This window comes from Pongo abelii, chromosome 18 (genome assembly GCF_028885655.2).
Source record: "Pongo abelii isolate AG06213 chromosome 18, NHGRI_mPonAbe1-v2.0_pri, whole genome shotgun sequence".
NCBI lineage: Eukaryota > Metazoa > Chordata > Mammalia > Primates > Hominidae > Pongo > Pongo abelii.
This window is the reverse complement of record NC_072003.2, coordinates 32,908,425-32,935,994: the sequence shown is the minus strand read 5'-3', so window position 1 is coordinate 32,935,994 and position 27,570 is coordinate 32,908,425. Positions and strand designations below refer to the sequence as shown.

Here is a 27,570-nt window from a genome sequence, read left to right as displayed (position 1 = left end):
GCGGGTGAACCACGAAGTCAAGAGATCGAGACCATCCTGGCCAACATGGTGAAACCCCGTCTCTACTAAAAATACAAAAATTAGCAGGGCATGGTGGCTTAAAACCTAGATGACGGGTTGATGGGTGAAGCAAACCACCATGGCACATGTATACCTACATAGCAAACTTGCATGTTCTGCTTGTATCCCAGAACTTAAGAGTTAAAAAAAAAACAAAGAACAGGCCCGGTGCAGTGGCTCACGCCTGTAATCCCAGCACTTCGGGAGGCCGAGGCAGGTGGATCACGAGGTCAGGAGATCGAGACCATCCTGGCTAACATGGTGAAATCCCGTCTCTACTAAAAATACAAAAAATTAGCCGGCCATGGTGGCAGGCGCCTGTAGTCCCAGCTACTCAGGAGGCTGAGACAGGAGAATGGTGTGAACCCAGGAGGCAGAGCTTGCAGTGAGCCGAGATTGTGCCACTGCACTCCAGCCTGGGCAACAGAGCGAGACTCCATCTCAAAACAAAGAAACAAAAAAACAAAAACACTTTCTAAAATGTGTTACCGTTTTTTCCTGATTTAGAAATTGCAGAGTGAATCCAATAAAATCTTATCTATAGAGCAGTAGTTCTCAAACTATGTGTACTAGAATTAATTGGGAAACAAATCCTGATGCGGAGGCTGTACCTCACACCAATTAAGTCAGAATGTAGTCTGGGTAAAGCCCAGGCCTAACTACTTTTTAAAGCTCCCAGGTGGTTCCATTGCGAAGCTATGTTGAGAACACTGCCCTGTATATTGGCTTCTACCCACTGTTTTAATTCTAACTTCTGAGACCACCAATCAATTCTCTTCCTTCTTCCCGGAGCATTTGGGAACACTGAGGACAGCCATCATGTGCCTCTCCTTCCCCTCTAGTCTCTCTTCATTCAGTGTGCAACATCTCCAGTTCCTTTAGGTGCTCTTCTGGACTCTGAATTATGGTAAGGTGCTTGCCAGGACACACGTACTCCAAAAGGCATGACTCATAATAACCCCAAACTGCAAACATCCCAAAGTCCACCAACAGTAAATGGACAAATTGTGATACACTCATATGATTGAATACTACACAGCAATGAAAACTACACCTATTCCAAATATTGACGAATCTCACAATGTTAACATGAAAAGAATACATGATTCCATTTATATAAAGTTCAAATGCAGACAAAATTAAACGACACTGCTAGAAGTCAGAATGGTGGTTACCTGTGGGAAGAAAGGAAGTAGCAGTGATTGGGAGGAGTATAAAGGAGGCTTTGAAGTGTTGACAGTGTTCCAATTTCTTTACTGAATATGGTTATTCACGTCTGCTTTGTGTTAATGAACTGTATACTTGTTTTGGGTATTTTCCTGTATGTATGATATACTTCATAATTTAAAAAAATGTTTGAAATATTATAAGGTTCAAGATAAAAGATATGAAAATCCATTTTAATCACTCAAATCTCCATGTACAGGATGGTTGTTGCTGTTACCCAACTCTTTCACTCCTCTCTCAGCTCTGGAACCAAATTGTTTGGGTTCAGTCTCAAGCTCTACCATTTAGTAGCTGAGGACCTTGTGCAAATCTGTGTGTTTCCTCAAGTATAAAATGAGAACACTGTCATTTTAGAATACTTCTTCCAGTTTTCACTCAGATAGTTGGTACCTATCATATGTGATATATTCATATGATGGATATGATAGTATAGATACCTACTGAGTGACTGAAAACTGGAGGAAGTTAAGAAACATAAAGTGTTTAGAACACAGCCTGGAATATAGTAAGTAATAAATAGTAGCAGCTGCTACTACTCTTGGCCTCAGAGTCTCTGTGGACGTACAAGGGAGAAGCTGGGGTCTTTCCAAGAAGGGAAACTTCCAGAAGAAGAAAATAAAAATTGTTTCCTTCTCTTGGAGCTCCTGGATGAGGTGGATGCTGGCTTCTGCTATCAGTCAGATGTCCAGTCTGGCTCTCACCAAGGGCCCAAAGGGAAAGCAGGGGGAGAACAATTAGACAGGAGTATTTCACCACTAAAAAAGGCTTTTATTACAAAATGAATTCTAATAAAACCAGGCCTGGTCTTCAATCCCTCCCGCTGGGTAGAGGCCCTAGGGTGGGCTAGGGTAGGGGAGATGGGGGTGGGGGGCCCTGAAAGAACAGAGCAGGCTGCCCTCCTCTCATCAGTCTCAGCTGCTGCCCTCCTCTCTTCCAAAGCCCCTTGAGAGAGTCCCCATCCTTCCAACCAGGATCCTTCCAACCACTGCTGTCACAGGACCTTAGCAATGCCGCATTGCAGGATCCAGGAGGTCTCGGCTGGCTCTCAGCAGAGGCCATCCAGGGTCACTCAGCCTGAGCGATGGCGTAGGAGAGCAACCACAGCAGCAGGGGACCCAGAATGAGGACAGCAAGCCAGACAGCAAAGCTGGCCAGGATGAGTTTCCGGGCCCGGGCCCCCCAGCGCACTGCCTCCTCGGACCGGCCTGCTTTATGCCGCTCTTCCGCCTGTGGGGGCAGGTTCTTGGTTAGGTTCTCCCCCTGCTTCTGCCCCAAGGTGCCCATTTCCCCACTCCACTCCCCCTTCCCTGTCACGGATCAAAATCTCACATCCAAACCCTCTACCTCCCTTTCCAGTTTCTGATTCTAACCTCTCATCTGCAAAATAAGGTACCCATCTCTGGGCCCTGCCTACTTCTCAGGGTAGCCATAGCTCACAAGATCACATATGGGAAAGTACTTTCCAATTCTTTTATTCCCCATTCTTTCCAACTATCCAAGATTGATTCAGAATTTGTAACTATCGGCAAGAAACAGTGAGCCTGGAGTAGTAGTACTTCACTCATGCCCAAACACCACCTCATTCTCATAGCTCAATGGGCCTCATCTTTTCCATTTTTTTTTTCTTTTTTTGAGACAGTTTCACTCCTGTCGCCCAGACTGGAGTGCAGTGGTGCGATCTCACTGCAACCTCCTCCTCCTAGGTTCAAGCAATTCTCGTGTCTCAGCCTCCCGAATAGGTGGGATTACAGGCACGTGCCACCACGCCCAGCTAATTTTGTATTTTTAGTAGAGATGGGGTTTCACCTTGTTGGTCAGGCTGGTCTCGAACTCCTGACCTCAAGTGATCTGCCCACCTCAGCCTCCCAAAGTGCTGGGATTACAGGCGTGAGCCACTGCGCCCAGCCTCTTTGTCATCATTAAGGGCCCTTTTTAGGATTTTGCCCTAATGGAACCCAGGAGTTCTTACAGTTTCTGACTGTTAAAATATGTCTAGGGTTGAGAAAATTCCAGCATGAAGTTTAAGTTAGCCTGTGTAGCCTTTCCTAAAGGACATGTGCTGTTTTTTTGTTTGTTTTGTTTTTTTTTTGAGACAGAGTCTTGCTTTGTCACCAGGCTGGAGTGCAGTGGCATGATCTCGGCTCACTGCAACCTCCGACTCCCTGGTTCAAGCAATTATCCTGCCTCAGCCTCCCCAGTAGCTGGGATTACAGGCACGCACCATCACGCCCAGCTAATTTTTGTTTTAGTAGAGATGGGGTTTCACCATGTTGGCCTAGATGGTCTCGATCTCCTGACCTCGTGATCTGCCCACCTCGGCCTCCCAAAGTGCTGGGATTACAGGCCTAAGTCACCACGTCCGGCGGACATGTGCTGTTTCTAATAGGCTTTTTGAAATGGTGAAGCCCTCTCAAAAACCCAATAGTGTCTTTCAGACTCCTAGAGATTGTGCTCATCACCATTCAGCGGCCTCCAGCCTTGCCCCCTCCAATTCACCCTCGATGTAGGCCTTGAGAGTGGATCTTTCTAAAACTCAAATCTGACCATGTCACTTTCCCCTGCAGGAACCATTCAATGCCTCCCCAGTACTTTCAAGATAAAGTCAAAACTCTTAAGCACAGAACTGGAGGCCCTTGGGAATCTGGGTCCTCTAGCTTCATCTCTCACTATTCCTCACTGGTCCAGTAGTGCTCCACAGGCCTTTGTAGACACTGCTCCTTTTACCTGGAATGCCCTTCCACACTTACTCACTCACGCTTTAAGATTAATCCTGTCATCTCTCCTAGGATGCCTTTCCAGTCACCTATTCTACCATATATACATATATAATTACATACATAGATCCTCCCCGACTCCCAGACTGTCCTGTGCTTCCTGTATTACGGTACTGATGAACTGCATTCTATTAATTACCCATTTTCACTGTCACCTCTTTCATTAGATTATGGGTCCTCTGACGACAAGGAACCCTGTCTTCTTCTTATTTCTGGCACTAGGCCCAGAGCACTGATAGGTATTTAGTGACTGATCAATGCAGATAGATCAGATACATGAAACCATTGCCTTATACCCACCCCCCGTTCCCATGGGAATTGCCCTCCTCACCTTGATGGCAAACACCAGAGCCATGACTCCCAGGCAAGAGCAGCCACAGATAATGCTAGCAGCTGCCAAGCAGCGGAGGCGGAGCCAGCAGCAGCGGATGGGGGATGGAGGATGAGCAGCTTCCGTGTTGCCCAAGATCTCCACTGCCTTCTCCTCGTCCTCCATCACCTGTGGGCGATAGTCAAGGTACTTGTGAGCCCAACAACTGAGCCCTTGGCCTTGCTTGCTCAGACTCCACCCCTCTCAGAGCATTCTGTTCTCATGGCCTAGCCTGGCACTCAGGAATGCTGCCTTACTGGGGAATTCCTCTAGTGACTCACAGAGCAGGAGCGGAAATGTGTGGCTGGAATCCTTTTACCTGAGCATGAGCTTCTGAGTCTTTGAAAGCAAGCCAGTGTAGACAAGGCATTATCTGTATTATTTAGTGTTTGAACAAGTGGGAAGAAGCCAAATGACAGGTGCACACCGAGAAGCAGGAGAAATACAAACTCTTGAAAGCTGCTATGAATCTGTTATTTTAATCTGTATTTCAAAGGACACTACAATTCCCCCAAATTCCGAAGAGGCTGCCCCCTGAGTATTATAGATGTCAGAGAGCAGGACCCTAGGTACTGCACCCCGTTTCAAGCAAAGCAGCCATTTTACATGAAAACAGTTATGGGAATGGAGAAAGGTAAAGAAAATGTACCCAAGTAAGCCCTTTTTTACTGCTGAAACCAAACATCAGAAAGACCTTACTTCCCTAAGTCAGGGCTTCCTCTGCTATGCTGCCTCCCTGCCACCTCCTCTCTCCATTTTAACCCAGGCCACACAACACAATCAGACTAGTACACTGAGTCTAAATGACCTCATTACCACACAGAAACCTGCAAAATGATGCCCTACTTAATCATTTCTTGTCTCCCTACTTCTCAGGTCCTCTAGGCCCTGACATCAAACCACCTTTCTACCCTTATCTCCAACCATTCCCCTACAACCCAGACAAAATGAAACCACCTTGGCTCCCTGAACCCAAGTAGCAAAGGATAGGAAAGATGAAAGGGGCGAGACAAGCAGAGAGCAAAGAATGATGTGTGCCAGGAAGCTGCAGGGAAGTAGATACAAAGAAATAACTCAGATGAGGTAAGCATAGAGTCAACAGGAGGACACAAGGAGGGCCCAGGGAGTGTACAGAGAATGTAAAAATGAACAGGGCTCTTACCTGGCTATAGGCCTTGAGGGACTCTGAGTTTCGGCTCCTGCCTCAGCTTTGGTTTGGCTTGGGTGGTGATGGAGCTGACTCAGGGCTCCAAGCCAAGCCCAGGGGTGGGGTTGAGTGGCCAGCCACCACCTGAAGAGCCCAGGGAGCTGGGAAGGGGTGTGGCTGACTCAAACCAGTTTGGCTAGATGAAGAGCAGGGGAGGGCCCAAGGGATGGAGCAACTGGAGCTAGGACGCCTGCCCTCTGGAAAAAGTTGTGAAAGGAAGCACCTGAGCAAGAGGGATAAAAGGGAAAGGTCTGAGGCATCAAAGAGCTCCGAGGAACGTCTAGGAACCGAGGGAAAAGAAATGAGAGGAAAAGGATGTCCGTGACTTCAAACTGACTAGGGAAAGGCACCCTACCACATCAAATTCACCATCTTCCCTCTTCTTGGGTAGATTTCTGCCTGGAACATACAGTCCTGGGCTAGAGATCAGGTGCTAGGATCTTTGCAAGAACAAGAGGGAGGAGAAAAATGATGCCCAAGTTCCCACCCAACCCTCCACCAGACCAGAAAATCAGAAGCCTCCTTACGCGGATGCTCGTACAGAAACTAAGTTTATTATTTTTTCTTCTTTAAAAAAAAAAAAAAAAAAGAAAAAAAAGAAAAAAACCTCATTGTAGAGAAGCCCCTCCCCTTTCCCCTAAGGGTGGGGGGCTGTGAAAGACAGCTGGGGAATCAAGTACAAGGGGGTGGGGACAGAGACTATCTTGCCACCCTTAACACTGCCCAGCCACGTGGGGTGAAGGGGAAGGGGACTGTGATGATCCCCATTTCCATGACAACCAGTTGCCTACCCCCTACTTTGGTGGGAAGAAGGGAGAAGGCCCCTATGTCTCCCTGGAGGCTTTCCCCCTCAAGACTTCAAGTAGTGGTTAACAGAGTCAGGCCTGGTCATGGAGGGAGCGGCCACGGTGGAAAGCCTAGGTGGAGGGGCAGCCCACTCACGTCTTGGCCTTGCGGCCTCTGTGACTAACAGCAGGGCCAGCCAGGGAGGGAGGGGCACTGCTGCGCAGGATGCGCTGGTCCCCTTGGTTGGTGGTCCCAACAAGCCGGCGGGGGCCAGGACGTCGGCGTGGGGTCCCATCCCCTTCCTCCTCCTCACCTGAGGCTTCAGCCTCAGACTCCTCTACTGAACCCTCAGGCCCCAGGGGACTTGGGGGCTGTAGGCGGCCCCGCTTTGCCAGCCCAGGACTCCCACCAACTGGGGCCCCTGCTCGTTTGCGAGGCACCTTCTCAGTCTCTAGTGGGGGGACTAGAGACCCTGGACGCAGCCGGGTCGAGCGCAGTTTTGGGGTTAATGAGACCACAGGAGGTGTCAATTCCAACCCCCCTGGCCCGCTATCTGCTAAGTCCAGGTCATCCTGAATTACAGCCACCACCATGGACCCTCCACTCTTCCGTCCTCGCATTCCTTCTGCTTCAAGCCGAAGGCGGGCCAGGCGGGTGAGGGGGCGGCTTCCATCCTCATCAGAGGAACTACCCTCACTCTCTCCTTGGCCCTGGGGTTGCCGTCGCCTCCCCAATCCACAGCTCTCGAGAACAGAAGTGCTGTCACGGTCCAAGACAGGGAGCTGGCTGGGCCGAGGTGATGGAGGATTCTTGGGAGGTCGGCCCCTCTTCCGTTTGGGTGGGGACGTTGAAATGGTGACAGTGGTGACAGTGTTGGCAACAGTAGCAGTGGGACAAACTATCAGCGGTGGGAGTGGGGTTAGGGGTGATGGGTGTGGGGGTGGCTGTGTCCGACTTTCGGAGTTGCCATCCCCTGCAGAGGAAATGGTCCCAGGGATGGGCAAATCTCGTGCTTTAGGGGGTCGCCCTCGCCTTCTTTTCTCCACAGGTGACAGGATGGGATTGGGTCTGTGAACTGGCTGGGGTCCAAGAGGCTGGGGCCCAGGAATAAGCTGTGGTTCCAGGACAGGATCTGCAACAATTAGGGTCTCAGGCCCAGGGACTGGGTCAGCCCCATTGGTTTTTTCCTTCAAGGTCGATGAGGCTGCCTCATCCACACCTCTCCCAGCATCTGCTGGAGACCTGTTCTTCTTGGGGGGCCTCCCCCTCCGACGTTTCACAGCAGGTGGGGTGATGGCGAGCAGTGCTCCGTCTCCATTCTCGGGGCTGCCACCACCAGTCACCCCCAGCTCAATGTGACGGCGAGCAATGAAGGGCTGCTGGGGTGGAGTGGGCAGTGAGGATGAAGGAGCCGCTTCACAGGGCCCACCAATGGGAGGAGAGGATTCTGGCCCTGACATGCTGCGGACAGACGGGCTTCCCGGGCTGGCACTAGTCTCAGAGACCCCAGGCACTAGGGTGCTGGCAGCTCCCCGCTGCTGCCGCCGCCGCCGCACCAGTTCCTTTTCCTCTACCACAGTTACCAGCCGTCCTGGCAGCTTTCGAAGCACTTTGGGGCCTGGTGGTTGTCCTGGCCGACCAGTCCCTTGACCCCTAATTTCCACATCAGCACTGGTGCGACGCCGAGGAGGTCGAGCAGGTGAAGGACCCTCAGGCGAGGAAGTGGCTGAAGATGAGGTGGATGGAGCTGCAACCTCAGCTGTAATGAGCTCCTGTAGCTTCTCTGGGCTGGAGGTTGGGGTCTGGGCCTCTGCCAGCTCTTCCAAGGTCCTGTCAGCCTCCAATGGCTCCTGAAGTGGCTCATCAGATGCTGCTGAGGGTGGGAGCTCCAGGCCATTGCTCTCACTCACACACAGGGGCAACTCCTCACCTTCAGGCAGCACTGTAAGGGTGGTCCCCTCAGCAGAATCTGGTGCCTCCTGCTCTTGACCATTGGGGACGCTGCCAGCCTCCAAGGTCAGGCTGGGTGCAGAAGGGGTAAGAGAAAGGTTCTTCTCTGACACAGGCAGGATCTCCACAGCAACTGGCAACAGATCTTTAGGGGGCACAAGAGTAAGTGAGGAGGTTTCTGAACTGGCCACAGAAGCCAGCTCCAGGGACTCTGGAGATGCCAATGCCTGGGCACACAGTTCTGCCTCAGGCCTCAAGCCCAAGGGGAGGTTGGTGACGGAGGGAGAGATGGGCACAGAAGGTGGACCAAGCAAGAGAGGAGAGGAAGGAGTTACAAGACAGGTTTGGGCTGGAGGCGGTGTATGAGCTGGTGGAGGGGTACAGGCAGGAGGAGGGGTGCAGGCAGGAGAAGAACAAGGAGGAATCTGTGAAGGAGGGGGAGGAGAAGGCAAGATATGGACAGGGAGAATGGTTATTGGATTTGGGGCTGAAATGGGTACTGGGGCAGAGACTGGGACAGGAACAAGGGCAGGAATTGCAGCCGGAGCTGAAGCTGGAGTGGGTCGAGGCCTAGGTGCTGGCCTGGGAACTCGCTCCCTGGCAGGACTGCAGCGGGGTGGTGTGGTGGTGCTGCGAGTTTGATGGGCGGATATAACAGGAGTGTGGTTTGCCCCCTGAGTCTCAGCCCGGGCTCCACGAAGACGCTCACTGACACGAGTCCCCGGCCTCTCAGGGGCTTTGGCCTTTTTACTGCGCCGGTGGGTGCCTCCACCAGTCCCACAGGAACTCTCATCCCCAGCCCCCGGCCCCTCCTCCTCCTCTTGGGGTAGGCGGAACACCTCCTCCTTGGCTTGGTCCAGGTCTTTGCGGGCAGCTTCCACTTGCTCCTACAATAACAGGGCCCAAAAGTGGTCAGGAGGAGGCAAGCAGAGTAGAGAGTGAGTAGAAATTAGCAGCTTCCAGGTCAGGCATGGTGGCTCACGCCTGTAATTCCAGCACTTGGGGAAGTTAAGGCCAGCGGGTCACCTGAGGTCAGGAGTTCAAGACCAGCCTGGCCAACATGGTGAAATCCCGTCTCTACTAAAAATACAAAAATTAGCCGGGCGTGGTGGTGCACACCTGTAATCCCAGCTTCTCGGGAGGCTGAGGCAGGAGAACTGCTTGAACCCGGGAGGCGGAGATTGCAGTGACCCGAGATTGTGCCACTGCACTCCAGCCTGGGCGACAGAGCGAGACCGTCTCCAAAAAAAAAAAAAGAGAGAAAAGAAAAAGAAATTAGCAGCTTCCAACTGCCAGCCCCACCCCTGGAAATACTCACTTCTGCCTGTTTGAGCTCCTCTCGGCTCACCTCCTCCAGTGAGGCCTCCAGGAATTTCATGGCATAGCGCTCAATGGGGGTCAGCTGCAAGGAGGAGCGGTGGTGATAAACTTAGGAACCTGGTACCCGGTACCCAGGGCCCCACCACCCTTATTTATTCCCACCAGGGAAGACATAAGAAGGGTCACAAGCCCAGGGGAAGCAGTAAAGTCAAGAACTAGTGGGTCCAACACTGACCTGTTCTACAAGGGCAGCAATTTCCTGCTCAGCCCGGGACATCTCCTCATCCTCAGCCCCAGGCCGGCTAGCCTCCTCTCCCTCACCAGCAGGAAACCCATCATTCTCATTAAATTCTGCAAGCTCAGCCACCTGTTCAGCCTTGGCCTGGGTGGCCGCACGGATATCCTCTTCATCTTCTGCCCGACACAACGCCTACCAGGGTGTATAAAAGGAAAAGAAAACATGAGACTTTAAGTACTTTACATCCTGTGATTTGATTCAGGCAAGAACTTGAGACCAAGCATACACCAAACTAGGTTTACGACAGAACTCAACAACCTCCTAGGCCTCCAGAGTTACCACAACAACTCAGTGGTCCACAACGGATGGAATGGATTTTACCAGGACTCTCACTAGGGAAAAATGAGTATATTTGAGATTGCTCGCTCTACTTCCCTTCCTTTAAAGTCAGCCTCAGCTCTCAAAAAAAAAAAACGCCACCACAGAAAGATGTGAATAAAAATGCACAATTCACCTGGGCGCAGTGGCTCAATCCTATAATCGCAGCACTTTGGGAGGCCAAGGCGGGCAGATCATGAATGAGGTCAGGAGTTCGAGACCAGCCTGACCAACATGGTGAAACCCCATCTCTGCTAAAAATACAAAAATTAGCTGAGCGTGGTGGCACACGCCTGTAATCCCAGCTACACAGGAGGCTGAGGCAGGAGAATCACTTGAACCCGGGAGGTGGAGGCTGTAGTGAGCCGAGATCGCGCCACTGCACTACAGCCTGGGCAAAAGAGCAAGACTCCGTGACTCCGTCTCCAAAAAAAAAGTAATGTCAAAAACTGCAATTATTTTTGCACCAACTTAAACACTTCTCTTAAGTGGAAATGCTAATGAAAAGGAAATAATTTTGAGGATTAAATGGTGAGGTGGATATAAGAAATGCTTTGTACTTAATGTGAAACACTCTTTCAAATACATATAATAAAATCACATTTGGAAAAGTTCTTAAAGATTTATTCCTTGACCCTGTCTCAAAATCTATCATAATTTTGGGGTGTTGGGTCTGAGCATTTGTGTGTTTCCAGAACTCTCCAGCTGGGAGCCTCAGCCTCCCAAAATGCTGGGATTACAGGCATGAGCCACCCACCATGCCCTGCCCACATTACTTTTAATAGAAAGTGAGGTTCAGAAGAGGGATGATTGTAATTTGTCTTAACACAATTAAGAAGCATTACTGGAATTCAAACCTAAAACTAAAGACTCCAAAATCCTGGTTTTTTTTCCTACTTAATCATGTGAACCAACAAGCAATGTACTTACAACTACCAAAGGCTGACTGTAATCTGGGAAGCAGAAGAAACATCTCTTTCCCCTGAACAAGCTCAACAGACTAACAAAAGACAAGATATTCTGTAAGAATTAGCTCAACTTTACGAACTGCCCACTCTTTTTTCACCTGCTCCAGAATATGAGTCTGCTTGCTGGCCACAGTCTCTTCCTCCTCTTCAGGGGCAGAGGGCACAGATGAGCTAGAAGGTTCCTCCAGGGGCATATCAAACAGCTCTCGGATGGTCTGCTATCGGATAGAACAGAGGGAAGTGTCAGAGTCAACAGAATGTTAGCCTTAGGTCTAAGCTGTAAGGCTGTTGGTTCTTGGAACTGTCAGGGGTACCACCAGTTGAAGACGCAGGTCTGTGAAGGCCAAAGCAGTCCTTTTTTTTGCTTGAGACAGTTTTGCTCTTGTCACCCAGGCTAAAGTGCAATGGCGCCATCTCAACTCACTGCAGCCTCCGCCTCTTAGGTTCAAGTGGTTCTCCTGCCTCAGCCTTCCGAGCAGCTGGGATTACAGGAGCCCACCACCATGCCCGGCTAATTTTTGTATTTTTAGTAGAGACGGGGTTTCATCATGTTGGCCAGCCTGGTCTCGAACTCCTGGCCTCAAGTGATCCGCCTGCCTCAGCCTCCCAAAGTCCAAAGCAGTCTTCTTTAATAAACAGGAGTAACTCCTAAAGGCACAGCAGTTTTCTCCTGCATAGGCTAAAAGATCTTACTTAGTACCTGTTTAAAATAGGCTGTGGTGAAATTGCCTCCCTCAATGGCCATGTCTCCCAACATTCTCTTCTGATTTGCCTTTTTTAGGATGTTCTCCTCCACTGTCCGTTCACTGATAAGCCTAGGGGGTGATGAAGGCCATGTGTAAGCAGCCAAATATATCTAGGAAACCCCATCAGTAAACAGGAAGTAAGGTGAGGGAAGACTAGGCAATACCTATATATGTGGACATCCCGGGTCTGGCCAATTCGGTGACAGCGGTCCTGGGCCTGAGCATCCATGGTGGGATTCCAGTCGCTGTCATAAAAAACAACAGTGTCTGCTCCTGTCAGGTTCACGCCCACACCCCCACTCCGAGTTGAAAGGATGAAGCAGAATATGCGTTTGTCTGCATTGAACCGTTCCATCAAGGCCTAGAAGGAAAGGGAAAAAAAGATGATACTGGGAGACTTATCCCCCAAAACAGGTCTAAGGCTTAGTGGCACCCCGTCTGGAAGCCCAAATCCTGGGAAAAGGAGAGAGAAGTGGAGGTGAGCCTCTAAGAGCTGCAGAAACCTGGGTTACCTGTCTCTGTTCAACTCTAGTAGATCCATCCAGGCGCAGGTAGAGATGGCCATGGTAGGTGAGAAACTGCTCCAATACATCCAGCATTCGGGTCATCTGGGTGAAGATGAGCACTCGGTGGCCCTCTGCTTTGAGCTGCCGCAACAGCACTGCCAACGTCTGCAACTTTCCTAAAAAGATATGAAGGGATATAGGGAGCTAGCTACAAGCTGCAACGGGTAGAATGCTTAGCAATGCAAGGCTGGAGTTGAAAGGTAATCAATGCTTTAAGCCAAAGTTTCAGCTAGCCTAGCGGATCAAAAATGTTTAACTACGGCAGGGCATGGTGGCTCACACCTGTAGTCCCTGCACTCTGAGAAGCTGAGGCAGGTGGATCACTTTAAGTCAGGAGCTCGAGACCAGCCTGGCCAACGTGATGAGACCCTGTCTCTACTAAAAACACAAAAATTAGCTGGGCATGGTGGCAGGTGACTGTAATCCCAGCTACTCAGGAGGCTGAGGCATGAGAACTCGGGCTTGAACCCAGGAGGCAGAGGTTGCAGTGAGCTGAGATCCCACCAATGCACCTCAGCCTGGGTGACAAAGCGAGACCCTGTCACGAAAAATATCTATCTATATTTAACTCCATACAAGTTCTTCCTTTGAGGGCTTCACCTCTTCGGTCTGCTCCGGCCTAGAATCTAACTTCTTTGAGTCTAAAAGAGTAGGGGAATACATAACATCGAGGGAAAAACAGAATCCCCAATGCTTTATGAGCAAGAGATCCTTAAGTATTACAACAGTCATACCACCTGAAATCCAAAACAGATTCACAGGATAGATATCAACAAATCCATGGTCACAGCTTACAGATACGGATTTAAGGTCACAGATCAGAACAGTAAAGGCTCTTAGAAGGTTATCTAGTTCAACCTTCCATCAAACACAGAAATAACTTCATTTCTGGTAACTCAGTTTGAACTTTTATTTTTTTCCTTTTTCTTTTTTTTTTTTTTTTTTTTGAGACAGAGTTTTGCTCTTGTTGCCCAGGCTGGAGTGCAATGGTGCAATCTCAGCTCACGGCAACCTCTGCCTCCTGGATTCAAGCAATTTTCCTGCCTCAGCCTCCCGAGTGGCTGGGATTACAGGCATGTGCCACCACGTCCGGATAATTTTGTATTTTTAGTAGCGACAGGGTTTCTCCATGTTGGTCAGGCTGGTCTCGAACTCCAGACCTCAGGTGATCCACCCACCTCAGCCTCCCAAAGTGCTGGGATTACAGGCATGAGCCACCGTGCCCAGCCTGAACACTTTATTTTATTATTTCATTTTTTGAGACAAGGTCTGGCTCTATCACCCAGGCTGGAGTGCAGTGGTGCGATCTCAGCTCACTGCAACCTCTGCCTCCCAGGCTCAAGCCATCCTCCCACCTCAGCCTCCCAAGTAGCTTGGACTACAGGCGCATGTCACCATGCCTGGCCAATTTTTGTATTTTTTGTAGAGACAGGGTTTCGCCATGTTGCCCAGGCTGGTCTCCAACTCATGAACTCAAGTGATCCACTCACCTCTGCCTCTCAAAGTGCTGGGATTACAGACATGAGCCACCAGGCCCAGCCTTATTTTATTTTTGAGACAAGGTCTCACCCTGTCACCCAGGCTAGGGTGCAGTGGCATGATCACAGCTGACTGCAGCCTCAGCCTCCTAGGCTCCTGCAATCCAGCCACCTGAGTAGCTGGGACTATAGGTGTGCACCACTATATCCACTAATTTTTTCAATTTGTGAGGAGACAGGGTTTCGCCATGTTGCCTGGGCTGGTCTTTACTTGCCTCAAGTGATCTGCCCACCTCAGCCTACCCAAGTGCTGGGATTACAAGTATGAGTCACCACACGGCCTTGAACACTTTTAACTAAGACTTTCAGTTCATCTACTCTGAATAGTTTCAAATGTAACAAAAACACTTTTTTTACTAAAACATTTATTGAACACATATTAATAAAAATTTTGATTTTCTTATATTCTAGGAAATTTAAGAAATCCGAAACATGTTACTATACAAATGTCTGTGCAGGGCTGTGGAAGAAACTAGTCACTTACCCAACAGCCATTCTTGGGTAACAGAACCTGATTAACCCTGGACAGCTGGCAGAGGTTCCTTGCTCCCAGGTGAAGGAGGCCCCAACCCAACCCCAGAAAATAAATCAAGTTGATCTAAATAAGCCAGAGGTCTTTTTTGCTATTCCCCTTTGTCAGTGATTGCTCTAAGTATGGGCATATAGCTCAGTTTGAGCCAATGAGTTATGAAGCAAAGTCAGCTTGGAGGTCTTTTGTTCCCAGAAAACTTTCTCAGAGTGTTTTGTCTCAACCCCTTGTTTCTTGTTTAGAGGATTGGTGTATACCCTGGAGTTATGGCAGCCATCCTAACATCATGAAGAAACAAAAGCATGAGAATAAAAAGATAAAAGCTAAAGATGGTACAGCAGGGCAGAAAGATAAGGTCCTGGTCCCTTAAGGCTGGGTGCAGTGGCTCACACTTATAATCCCAGCACTTTGGAAGGCCGAGGCGAGGGGATCACGAGGTCAGGAGTTCGAGACCAGCCTGGCCAACATGGTGAAACCCTGTCTCTACCAAAAATACAAAAAAAATCACCCAGGCGTGGTGGTGGGCGCCTGTAATTCCAGCTACTTGGGAGGCTGAGGCAGGAGAACACCTTGAAACAGAGCGAAACTCCATTTCAAAAAAAAAAAAAAAAAGGCCAGGCGCAGTGGTTCACGCTTGTAATCCCAGCACTTTGGGAGGCCAAGGTGGGCAGATCACGAGGTCAGCAGATCCAGACCAGCCTGATCAACATGGTGAAACCCCGTCTCTACTAAAAATACAAAAATTAGCCGGGTGTGGTGGTGCGCGCCTGTAATCCCAGCTACTCAGGAGGCTGAAGCAGGAGAATCGCTTGAACCCAGGAGGCGGAGGTTGCAGTGAGCCGAGATCGGGCCACTGCACTCCAGCCTGGGCGACAGAGTGAGACTCTATCTGAAAAAAAAAAAAAAAAAGAAAGAAAGAAGGAAAAAATGGTCCTGGTCCCTGAAAATATCGTTAAGCTACTGAAACAGCTACACACCACTATTCTCAGATTGGCTCATTAAGTAAACAATAAATGCTCTTGTGGTTTAAGCAACTGTTAGTTGGTTTTCTGTTACCGCCAAATAATTCTAGCCAACACAAAAAGGTCCTTGTCTTTTCCAAGACCAAAATTTACTGTCTACTCACTGTGCAGTCTTGTACCACCAGACATCTTTTCCCATACAGCTAAATAAAAACTCTATGCTGCACTGTCTTACTTGCTATTGTATCCCAAATTATTAGCAAAATGTAACAGATGTTCATAAAATGATCACTGAATGAATGAGTTAGCAGCACATTTTCAACTTTCATGAAAACCAAATTCATGGCCGGGCATGGTGGCTCATGCTTGTGATCCCAGCACTTTGGAGGCTGAGGCGGGAGGATCGCTTGAGGTCAGGAGTTCGAGACCAACCTGGCCAATATGGCGAAATCCCATCTCTACTAAAAATACAAAAATTAGCCTGGCATGGTGGCGTATGTCTGTAATGACAGCTATTCTGGAGGCTGAGGTGGGACAATCGCTTGAACCTGGGAGGCTGCAGTGAGCTGAGACTGCACCACTGCACTCCAGCCTGGGTGACTGAGCGAGACTTTGTCTCAAAATTTAAAAAAAAGAAAAAAGAAGAAAGAAAGACATATTTATGAATGTCAAGAATCTAACAAGGCTTACATTTCTCTATCTTGCCCATAAGCATAACCTAAAAAACCATCTAAAGCTTTACAGAAATCGCAAGAGACCTTAAGTGCAGCATCCCTCTGATACAACAGTCTTAATACTAAGAAAAGAAGAGAAACCAAGGGTCCTACACTGGCCAACAAACTCACCGCAATCATACTGGATAAGTCTCAAGTCAGGGAACTGGGTGCGCATGTTACACACAATACGGTGCAAAGGACGAGCCCGGGGCCAGAGCTCAGAGGCCAATTGCTCCTGGAAGGCTGCCTGACGTGGGGCCAGCCAAGGAGGTGGGTGGCAGGCATGCAGGGAAGGGGGAGGTGCCTCCACAGGAGGCATGACAAAGATGAACCTGTGAAAGGAAGAAGCAGGCAGTGTAAAAGATGGGACTCTGAAATGCCCCAGAAGTTAACACCTTCACCAGCCCTAAGCACTACATCCACTCTGAGGCCCCAAGACCCACTCCCCATTAGCACTTAGCCCTGCCAACCTCTCAATGATTTCTGACAGCTGGTCTAGTCGCTGCTGGGGAAACAGTACAGCCCGGTGGGCAGCCTCGGTATAAGTCCAAAAGGTGGGGTGGCTGGGGCCAGGAGAACGAGGGCCGATGGGGCTGGCAACAGGTTGGGGCAGGGTACAGAAATCCAGGACTTCAGTCCCATACACGGGTGCCAGGGCCCCATGAGCCTCACTAAGTTGGAAAATCCGTTCCAGGCGTTCAGACCGCTGCCGCTTCCGCTTTTCCTCCAGGGAGTCCTGGGGGTGAGAGAAAAACAGAGGAAGTAATCAGTGCCCTCAGAGTCCACATCAAAACCTGACTGTTCTTCCCAGATAGAAATAAATATATAGAAACCATGGGATCCAAAAATACACTATGCTTTTTGTAGTTTTCCAAATTATCAACGAGAACTATTCTTTCTACAACGTTAAATAACTTCTCTCCTAGAGAAAACTGATATTTCCTTGTATGCTATCAAAGCAGAATGACTGAATATTCAAAATGAAGATCTACAATTCCAACAAGTTTATAGAATGGACGATTTGTGGGTATTTTCCTATGTAACACTCAACTCCAGGACTACAGCCTTCTTCAAATCACTGACCAGGATACAGAGAGGCCAATCAAATCCAGACCAGGTTTTTGCCAAGGGCCAGGCTGGAATGGCCAATCAAATCCAGACCAGGTTTTTGCCAAGGGCCAGGCTGGAATGGGGTGGAATGGGAACAGCTAACCAGACATCCGAGTCTCATCACTCTGAGACAGAAAATGGGCAACCCGGCAGTGAGGAGACCTGGATGACTTTGACCCAATCCTTTCCCATCTTTGTGCTTCCAGTTTCACAGTCTGAAAAACTTCTTTGTATCACTTATTATGCTTGTAGTTACACATCTGTATGATTATTTGACTAGTATCTACCCACTACGCGGTAGGCCCCATACAACACGAACTGTGCCTTGCTCACTATAATCACTCAGTAACTAGCACAATTAAGCTCTCAATACATTTATCTGTTAACAAAATGAACAAATGAGGGAGACTAGACCCCAGGAGATAGTTGTGAATAGAGGAGAGTTCCAAATCTCCTTCCTGACTGCTACCAAGTTTCACCTCTTGGCTTGAAGTGCTCTAAGTGAGGGAAAAAAGGTGTCCTAGCAGACGGAAAAACCAATAAACTCAAAGAGCTAGTTCTTTTTGAGACTAGCTCCCAATAGTAGCAAAAAGAGAAAATCTGGCCAGGAGCAGTGGCTCAAGTCTATAATCTCAGCACTTTGGGAGGCCTAGGTGGATGGTTTGAGCCTCCTATTCAAGACCAGTTTGGGCAACATGGCAAAACCCCATCTCTACAAAAAATACAAACAAGGGCCAGGCACGGTGGCTCACACCTGTAATCCCAGCACTTTGGGAGGCTGAGTTGGGCAGATTATGAGCTCAAGAGATCAAGACCATCCTGGCCAACATGATGAAACTCTATCTCTACTAAAATTACAAAAAAGTTAGCTGGGCGTGGTGATGCAAGCCTGTAGTCCCAGCTACTCGGGAGGCTGAGCAGGAGAATCGCTTGAACCTGGGAGGCGGAAGTTGCAGTGAGCCGAGATCGCACCACTGCACTCCAGCCTGGTGACAGAGTGAGTCTCCGTCTCAAAAAAAGAAACAAACAAACAAGTAGCCTGGCATGGTGGCACAAGCCTACAGTCCCAGCTACTCAGAGGGCTGAGATGGGAGGTTCACTTAAGCCCAGGAGGCTGCAATGAGTGGAGACTGTGCCACTGCACTCTAGCCTGAGTGACAAAGTGAGACACTGTCTCAAGAAAAAAAAAAGACTATTTGTAAACCATACGTCTGAAAAAGGATCTGTAACCAGAATATATAAAGAACTCTTACAACTCAATAATAAAAAGACAACCCATTTTAAAAGGGCAGAGGATCTGAACAGATAGTTCTTCAAAGATACACAAATGGCCAACATGGTATTTCAACCACATGAAATAAAGCTCAACATTAGCCAACAGGGAAATCCAAATCAAAATCACAATGAACTACTTCTTCACACTCAGCAGGATGGCTATAATCAAAGTAAGTGATGATGTGCCGGGCATGGTGGCTCACACCTGTAATCCCAGCACTTTGGGAGGCTGAGGCGGGCAGATCACTTGAGGTGAGGAATTCGAAACCAGTGTGGCAAACATGGTAAACCCCAACTCTACTAAAAATACAAAAAAATCTGGCCGGGTGCAGTGGCTCATGTCTATAATCCCAGCACTTTGGGAGGCCAAGGCAGGCGTATCACCTGAGGTCAGCAGTTCGAGACCAGCCTGGCCAACATGGTGAAACCCCATCTCTACTAAAAATACAAAAATTAGCCGAGGGTGGTGATGCCATGCCTGTAGTCCCAGCTACTCGGGAGGATGACACAGGAAAATCGTTTGAGCCTGGGAGGTGGAGGTTGCAGTGAGCCGAGATGGTGCCACTTTACTCCAGCCTGGGCAACAGAGCAAGACTGTCTCAAAAATAAAATAATAAGAATACAAAAAAATTAGGTAAGCATGGTGCCACATGTCTGTAATCCCAGCTACGAGGGAGGTTGAGGTGGGGTCACTTAAACCCAGGAGGCAGAGGTTGCAGTGAGCCAAGATCGTGCCAATGCACTCCAGCCTGGGTAACAGAGCAAGACTCCTTCTCAAAAAAAAAAAAGTATTGGCTCAAATGTGGAGAAACTGGAATCCTCACAGACTGCTGGTGGTAATGTCAAATGCTGCAGCCACTTTGGAAGTCTGGCAGTTCCTTAAACAATTAAAACCTAGTTACAATATAACCCAGCAATTCTTCTCCTCAGTATGTATCTAACAGAAACTGAAAACACCTGTCCATACAAAAACTTGTACACGAAATGTTCACAGCAGCATTGTTCATAACAGCCATAAAGCAGAAGTAACACACGTTTCCATCAACTCAAGGAAGGATAAAATGTGGTATTCATACATTATTATTCAACATAAAAACAAATGAAGTACTGATATATGCTATAACACAATAAACTTCAAAGAACATTAATCTAAGTGGAAGATGCCAGTCACAATGGACCACACATTATACATTACGACTCCATAGGCAAAACTAGAGAGATAAAAAAGTAGGATGGTAGTCATTCAAGACTAGGAGGGATGGAGGGATTGGGGAACGCTGGCTAACAGGTGCAGCATTTCTTTTTGGGGCCATGAAAAGGTTCTAAGTTTATTGTGTTGATGATTGTACAACCCTATAAATATATTAAAAACCTATTGTACAGTTTAGGGCCAGGCATGGTGGCTCACACCTATGATCCCAGCATTTTGGGAGGCCAAGATGGGAGGATCACTTGAGGCCAGGAATTCGAGACCAGCCTGGTCAACAGTGGGAGACCTCCATCTGTATTTAAAAAAAACAAAACTATTGTACAGTTTAAATGGGTAAATTGAATGGTATATTATTTATAGCACAAACTGTTACAAAAAAAACCAAGTGGCAAGAGGCTATTATCTACTTGCAGAGCAATCCCTCTACTCTCTACTTCCAACCAGCCAGGACCAACCTAGCGGCTGGTCAGGTAAAAACCAAACGTGGAGTCAATGGCACTGGTGGAACGTGGGGGAGTTGGCATGAAGCAAAGACTAAGCAGCAGCTCTGATTACAGTGGGGAAAAGCCAGAGGGCCTGGAGGGACCCACTGGACCTTCCTTCTCCTTAGTTTTGGGTTACTTAAGCTGAACTGTGAGTTTAACTCAAGTACTACACAGACATGGGCCTATATACATAGTACAGGAAAGAAACAGCTACCAGAAATCATAAAAGGGACAGAGAAGAGTTCCTTTTACTGCCCATTTATTACCGTGCGGGTTAAAAAACGGGAAAAGAGGCCGGGCGCGGTGGCTCACGCCTGTAATCCTAACACTTCAGGAGGCCGAGGCCGGCGGATCATGAGGTACACGCCCAGGGAAGAGAAGGGACTTGTCCAAATGTCACTCAAGTACTTGGTCCATAACATTAAGCTTTGTAATTCACCAGGTTAAATGTGACATCACTGTTCCATCCACCCTACCAACACTCCAAAGAAACTCAACTTCCTGTTCCCTCTTGAGGAAGTAAAACTTACCAGATAAAAAGGGGAACGAGGTGGTGGGGGGGGCTGGCGTCGAGGCCGGGGGCCACCAAACGAGGTAGCAGTGGAGGGAGGGCTGGGGGGACCAGAGCGCAATGTCAGTGTGTCAGGCTCATCCTTGGAAACAGGCAGCCGGGATACCATGGTGACAGGCAAGGGAGTGGCACCAGATGCCGAAACCACAAGGGAAGATGCCTGGGAAGCTGGGGACTGTGTGGAGGCTGGGGCCAGCGCCAAGGTCTGAGCTGCAGCCGGGCCCAGGGTAGGAACTGGGGCAGGGCTCAAGGTCAGTGTCTGCACTGAAGCTGGGGCCAGGAGTGAAGCAGATGACGATGCTGGAGCCAAAGTCAGCGTGTGAGCTGGGGCTGGGCCCATCGGAGAAGCTGGAGCCAGAGCGGGTGCTGGAGCCAGAGACAGCGTCTGAGTTGGACCCAGTGGTGGTCCTGGTGCCAAAGACAGTGTCTGGGATGGAGTTGGTACGAGGGATGATGCTGGAGTTAATGACAATGTCTGAGTTGGAAAGGGTCCCTGGGAGTTCCCCGTTCCCAAAGACAGTGTCTGAGATGGAGATGAGCCTCCAAGAGTGGGTGCTAAAGCTGGGGCTAGGGCCAGTGTCTGCGTAGAAGCCGGGCTCGGGAGAGGTGACGGAACCGGGGCTGGTAGCATAGTTTGAGTTGATGATGGAGCCAACACAGGGGTTGGAGCTGGTACCGGTGAAGCTGAGGCTAAAGAGGTTCCTGGAGTAGACGATGGAGCCATAACTGGAACCGGAGTCTGTGATGAAGCCAGGACAGGAGCAGGACCTGGCGATGGTGCCAGGACCGGAAGAGAAGCCAGAGGAGGAGCTGGAGCAGGAGCCAGAATTGCTGTCTGTGGAGCCGCCATAGGAGTCAGAGGGGTGGCTAGAGCCTGAGATGCAGAAGATGCTGGAGCCAGAAGGGAAGCCTGGGATGGAGCTGGATTTGGTGCTGACGGAAAAGGATTGGCCAGAGCTGAAGCTGGCACCAGGACAGGTGAGCATGCTGGGGCCACAGTTGAGTTCAACCCTGGAACATGTGAAGAGGTGGGAGCCAACAACAGAGGGTGACCAGGTGTCTGAGATGAAGACAGGGATGGAGCTGTGGCCAAACCTAGAGTCAAGGCTGATGCTGACGGGGAAGCACCAGATGGTGCCAAGGAGGGAGGTCCAGGAGCCGCTGGGACAACAGGTGCCAATGGTGGAGTCACACTGGTCAACAGAGCTGGGCCCGAAGCGGAAACAGGCAAGGGGGCTGAGATGGGGATGGTGAGTGGAGCCGAGGCTGGGGCAGGAAGTGTGGTGGGGACAGAGATGGGGAGTGAAGGTGACAATGGAACTGAGACCGTAGAGGACACAGGACTAGCAAGGGGAGAGGAGTTGGGAATTGGCATTGGAGAAGAGGCTGGCCCAGGGAGTGAGGATGGCACGTGGAGAGGAGAAGAGATGGTCAAGGGGGCAGCTCCGGGGGTTGAAGCTGTGGAGAGAGAGGATGAGTTAGCCCCAGAATTCTTTTCCTGACCCTTTCTACTCCCTGTCCCACCTTTCCCTTACCCCCAAGCTTCCCATTTTCCAGAAGGCATTCACTCCCACTACATGAAGTCAAACATCCAAATAATCTGACAACTTTAGATTTCCTTCCCCTCCAAGATTCCAGCAAATGTATCTCGAAATTAGGTCAGGGCTCAGGCAGCCCAGTTCTGGGGCCCACTACAAATCAAGGCAGTACGCTGGTATGAAGAAATCTGTACTAAAACTAAGAAACCTTGAGGCGACCCCATCTCATCTCCATTCCTGGCAAGGATTTCTGGCCTCAGCCACCTGGACTCACCACTGACTTCAGGTGAAGGACTGTGGACCAGCTTGAGGAGAGGCCTCACCAGAGTGGGTGTGGGCATGGGGACTCGAGCAGTACCCAGAGTAGGTGTGGGTAGCCGGCCAGGGGTTAACGTGGGGCGTGGATTCAACACAGCTGGAAGCCCAGAGCTCGGAGGCCGCGGTGCTGGGGCCAATGGAGGAACAGGAGTCAGTCCATCCCGAGGGGCTTGTCTCACTACAATCTTCACCACGCCTGTATTATTCACCATGGTTGGTGGCACTGCAAGAGGAAGCTACACTGAGAGGAAGGTAGAAAAGAAACAAAAGACCCAAAGAATGGAAGAAGTCCAGGGGCAGGAGAAGGTGGCAGACAGGTATCATAGATATTCGCAAGGGAAAACAACACTGAGGGAAGGCTGGACAGACAGTAGCCCAGCGCATGCCTGGAAGGACCAAGGCCAGCAAGGGCTAAGTAGGAAGGCCAGGAGCCTCACCCTGGTTAGCAGCAAGCGGAAGGCTGAGGCCAGTAGGGGCAGGGGTGGTGCTGGGGGTCGAAGAAGGCAGCACAGAGACAGGGGTAGGGCCAGGGGTCGGGGCCACGGCCTGGATGAGGGCCACATGGGCAGGCTGGCTGATGAGGTGGTGCTGCCCCCCTGCTGACACGAGGTGCACCACATTCCCTGGGTTAAGGGAAGAGAGAAAGAGAGAGAGAAGCAGCTATCAGCCTGAGGAGGGCAGAGGCAAGGCAAGAAGAGAAGGAAAAGAACAGAGAGGGAAAAAATTCTCTAGAATGACCTCTTCCCTATCTTTATCCAAGATCCCTCCAACCATGCCCGTTGGCCCCACCCACCAAAAGCTTGGGAAAGAAACATAAAGGCTGACATTCAAAAAAGTCACAAAAACAAAGAGACAGGGAAGAGGAGGAAAAAGGCAGGACAGGGGGTGGGTTTTACCTACTTTGCAGCGGGCGGGGCTGCCCCACAGCAAGCTGGCGCACCTGGGCACCAGTCAAAGTCAGCTTGTTGCCCTGGATTTGGAAGGTGAGAGGTTTGCTTCCCCCTGCATTAGCCACTGGACGTTGTGCCAGTGAGGCTAACTGCCCGATGCTGACCACTTCACCTGCTAAAAACAGAGAAGGCCTTATTGTACACAAGGCTCATCCTGCTCAACACCACTTCACAGACTCCATGAAGCACACCTCTCCCCCGAGTGTCCAGTTCAAACAACAAAGCCTTTCCCACAATTTACCATGTCTCAACAAACTCAGCCTCCAACTACAGCCTGAGCTTTTCATGTGCTACTCCTTCCAATCCCATTTGCTTAGCAATCTCCTTTATATCCTGTAACATGGCCTGCCACCAGACTGAGCTAATCACCACCATCTGCTCTACAATGCCCTTTTACCCCAAATACTTTTCTACTGCTAGGCTTACCACTATTTATTCATCTATGTGTCATCTCCCTATGTCAATTTCTTAAGGGCTCTTAATTATGATCTGACAATGTCTGGCATAATGCCTAACATATGTTAGCTGCCTCAATTTTTTTTGACACAGGGTCTTGCTCATGATTGCAGTAGCGTAACCATGGCTCACTGCAGCTCCAAACTCCTGGCTCAAGCAATCCTCCCACCTTGGCCTCCCAAAGCACTGGGATTATAGGCATGAGCCATCATGCCTGACCCAGCTGCCTAAAATTTGATGCTCTCATGGTCCTGAGCTTTCCTCCCATCTCAAGTCCCTCACCACAGAGCCCTGGGAACTTACAGGGCAGGCGAGCCTGCATATCGGGAGATAGAATGAGGCGCTGTGGTGCAGGAGTCGGAGCTGGCACTGCTGTAGTGGTAGCAGTTGCCGTGGTGGTAGAAGTGGTGGTGGCAGCAGCAGGAGGGAAGGTGTAGCCTGGTGGCACTGTCAGGGGCTTCAACAGGCTAGAGGAGCCTGGAGGTGGGGCTGGGCTCAGGCGAACTGGGGCAGGTGGTGTTGGCTTTAGGGACAAGGTTGGCGTGGGAGGCCGTGAGGTCCCACTCAGGACCCCCAGGGGGGATGGCAACACTGCAGACACAAAGCAAACACCTGTCAGATATACCCTGACTAAAGCCTTAGCCTGGTGCCAGAAGCCTCCATACTCCCTTCCAACCCATCAAATACTAGGCCCCTGTCCCCAGCCCAGCTCCTCAAACCCCTTAATTTCACTATTTCTTCCTCAGTCTGAACAACCTTTCTGAAGCACCACGCATCATCCTTGGCTCTCTTTCAACTTACCCTGGGGGAGAGAACCACTGTTGGGCTGCAGTGGAGGCAAGAGGACAGGGCCAGGAGGCCGAGATGCAGGAATAAGCGGGGGCCCGGCAGGTGAGGCTGAAACCATCAGTGGTGCTGGCAGCACTTGGGGGACTGGGCCAGGGGTGGGCTGGACTGAGAGCTCAGGACCTGGAGGAGGTCGAACTGGGACAGGGCCCAGGGGCGTCCGTGGGTTGTTCACCACCACCACTGTCCGGCCTTCTTGCTTAGGTACCGGCTGCAGCATCCTGTAAGAAAAAATTAAGGGAGTGGGTAGGGAGAGAAGGAGAATAAGGGGTAGCAATATCAAAGAAATGAAGAAAATGAAACAGAGAGACAGATTATAAAAGCAAAGAAAAGGAAAGAGACCCAAAGGAGAACGAGAAATACGAATTTAAGATAATCAGAAAGCACCGAACAGAGAGAAAGGGAGAAAAAGTGACTATCACAGAAGCCCATCCCAGTACCCTCTTCTAGTTATTCTCTCCCCAAATCCCTCCACGTTTGCACCTATCCCATATAAATATTCCAGCCTTGCATCCAACTCTTTTCTTCCCACCCCAGGCCCCTCTGGGCAGCTTTCAGCCACTTATTCTAGGAACCATCCCCTCATTCCTTAGTCCTTGTACCTGTTGACTTTCATCTTGACTGGCTTGGGCCGGGGTGGGGGGTCAGGAGCAGTAGCCACCTCTAACAGTACCCGGCGAGAGAGGCGGTGCCGGGGCAGAAATGTGTCTGCCTCATATCGAGAGACACGACCTTCCAGGCCAATAAGGTTAAATCGACCCATGTCTATCCGCTGCCACAAGAAAGAAAGCACAGTCATAAAGCAGAACAAAATCACATCCTTTGCAACGCAGACGTAGATGGAGGCCATTATCCTTAAGTGAATTAACACAGAAACAGAAAACCAAATACCACATGTACTCACTCACAAGTGGGAGCTAAACATTGGGTATGCATGGACATGAAGATGAGAACAATACACGCCAGAAACGACTGTGGCGGGGAAGGGGCTGAAAAACTACCAGTTGAGTACCATGCTCACAACCTGAGTAACAGGATCAATCGTACGCCAAACCTCAGCATCATGCAATATACCCCATTTAAGAAACCTGCACATGTACACCCTTACTCCAAAATAAAAGGCTGGGCGCGGTGGCTCAAACCTGTAATCCCAGCCCTCTGGGAGGCCAAGATTGGAGAACTGTGTGACCCCAGGAATTTGAGATCACCCTAGGCAACATAGTAAGACCCTGTCTCTACAGAAAATACAAAAATTAGCCAGGCATGTTAGCGTGCACCTGTAGTCCCAGCTACTCAGGAGGCTCAGGCGGGAGGACTGCTTGAGCCCAAGGAGCTGAGGCTGCAGTCAGCTATGATCATGCCAACGCACCCCAGCCTGGGCCACAGAACAAGACCCTGCCTCAAAAGAAAAAAAAAGGCCGGGTGTGGTGGCTCATGCCCGTAATCCCAGCACTTTTGGAGGCCGAGGCGGGTGGATCACGAGGTCAGGAGTTCAAGACCAGCCTGGCCAAGATGGTGAAACCCCATCTCTACTAAAAATACAAAACATTAGCCAGGCATGGTGGCACGCGCCTGTAATCCCAGCTACTCAGGAAGCTGAGACGGAGAAATGCTTAAACCTGGAGGGGTGGAGCTTGCAGTGAGCCGAGATCGTGCCACTGTACTCCAGCCTGGGTGACAGAGCGAGACTCCGTCTCAAAAAAAAAAAGTAAAAAAAAAAATAATAGGCGGGGCACCATGGCTCATGCCCATAATCCTACTACCTTGGGAGGCCAAGGTGGGCGGATCACTTGAGGCCAGGAGTTTGAGACCAGCCTGGCCAACATGGTGAAACCCCATCTCTACTAAAAATACAACCAGCATGGTTGTGCACACCTGTAGTCCCAGCTGCTCAGGAAGCTGAGGCACAAGAATCGAGAATCGCTTGAACCCAAGACGCAGAGGTTGCAGTGAGCTGAGACTGCACCATTGTACTCCAGCCTGGGTGACAGAGTAAGACTCCATCTCAAAAAAAAAAAAGTAGTAATAACAACACAATGCAGTGTCAAAGATGCCAATTTTACAATGATTTATTGGATATGATGCCAAAAGCACAGCCAACAAAAGAAAAAAATAGATAAATTGGACTACATCAAAATTTAAAACTGGGGGCCAGGTGCAGTGGCTCACGCCTGTAATCCCAGCACATTGGGAGGCCAAGGCGGGCAGATTATCTGAGGTCAGGCGTTCGAGACCAGCTGCGTAACATGGTAAAACCTCATCTCTACTAAAAATACAAAAATTAGCTGGGAGTGGTGGCACACCCCTGTAGTCCCAGTTGCTTGGGAGTGAGGCAGGAGAATCACTTGAATCCAGGAGGTGGAGGTTACAGTGAGCTGACATCGCACCACTGCACTCCAGCCTGAGCCACAGAGTAAGACTCCACCTTAAAAAAAAAAAAAAAAAAAAAAAAAAGGCCGGGCACAGTGGCTCACAC

General features: G+C 49.8%; 2 protein-coding genes across 10 annotated transcripts in view; both read right to left on the bottom strand.

Moving 5' to 3' along the window:
- Positions 1–1,144: 1,144 nt before the first annotated feature.
- On the bottom strand, positions 1,145–6,040 carry TMEM265 (transmembrane protein 265). Of its 3 annotated transcripts, XR_010137744.1 has the most exons (4): positions 5,594–6,040; positions 4,393–4,560; positions 1,853–2,514; positions 1,145–1,235 (listed from the first exon to the last, which is right to left on the bottom strand). XR_010137744.1 is itself a non-coding variant. In XM_009250653.4 (3 exons), exons 2-3 carry the CDS (start codon positions 4,555–4,557, stop codon positions 2,353–2,355), a joined length of 327 nt encoding a protein of 108 aa, XP_009248928.1. In that variant the 5' UTR covers positions 4,558–4,560; positions 5,594–6,040; the 3' UTR covers positions 1,145–2,352. The 3 variants fall into 3 exon arrangements, 2 of the variants coding, with proteins under 2 accessions (XP_009248928.1, XP_002826393.1); XM_009250653.4 differs by having other exon boundaries at positions 1,145–2,514; XM_002826347.6 differs by lacking the exon at positions 5,594–6,040 and having other exon boundaries at positions 1,145–2,514; positions 4,393–4,899.
- Positions 6,041–6,170: 130 nt separating this feature from the next.
- SRCAP (Snf2 related CREBBP activator protein) overlaps positions 6,171–27,570 on the bottom strand; it is a 41,518-nt gene continuing 20,118 nt past the window's right edge. For 4 of the 7 annotated variants that reach the window (XM_024233827.3, XM_054534874.2, XM_054534871.2 and 1 more), the window contains exons 19-34: positions 25,697–25,866; positions 25,050–25,315; positions 24,552–24,839; positions 23,743–23,907; positions 23,280–23,465; positions 22,799–23,065; positions 20,946–22,444; positions 16,806–17,071; positions 16,465–16,667; positions 12,537–12,706; positions 12,189–12,385; positions 11,979–12,093; positions 11,377–11,496; positions 9,930–10,124; positions 9,693–9,776; positions 6,171–9,261 (exon numbers count right to left, since the gene is read on the bottom strand). In XM_024233827.3, coding sequence (XP_024089595.1) covers positions 6,577–9,261; positions 9,693–9,776; positions 9,930–10,124; positions 11,377–11,496; positions 11,979–12,093; positions 12,189–12,385; positions 12,537–12,706; positions 16,465–16,667; positions 16,806–17,071; positions 20,946–22,444; positions 22,799–23,065; positions 23,280–23,465; positions 23,743–23,907; positions 24,552–24,839; positions 25,050–25,315; positions 25,697–25,866 — 6,876 coding nt within the window. In that variant the 3' untranslated portion in view covers positions 6,171–6,576. The remainder of the gene's footprint in view (positions 9,262–9,692; positions 9,777–9,929; positions 10,125–11,376; positions 11,497–11,978; positions 12,094–12,188; positions 12,386–12,536; positions 12,707–16,464; positions 16,668–16,805; positions 17,072–20,945; positions 22,445–22,798; positions 23,066–23,279; positions 23,466–23,742; positions 23,908–24,551; positions 24,840–25,049; positions 25,316–25,696; positions 25,867–27,570) is intronic. The other 3 variants (XM_054534872.2, XM_054534873.2, XM_054534876.2) reach the window with 3 other exon arrangements.

What these genes read in the sequence shown, in the direction of transcription:
- TMEM265 (XM_009250653.4), bottom strand. Translation starts at nt 4,557, where the DNA reads ATGGAGGACGAGGAGAAGGCAGTGGAGATCTTGGGCAACACGGAAGCT. An exon ending in CTCTGGTGTTTGCCATCAAG is followed by an intron (nt 2,515 to 4,392) that starts GTGAGGAGGGCA and finishes CTGCCCCCACAG; the next exon opens with GCGGAAGAGCGGCATAAAGC.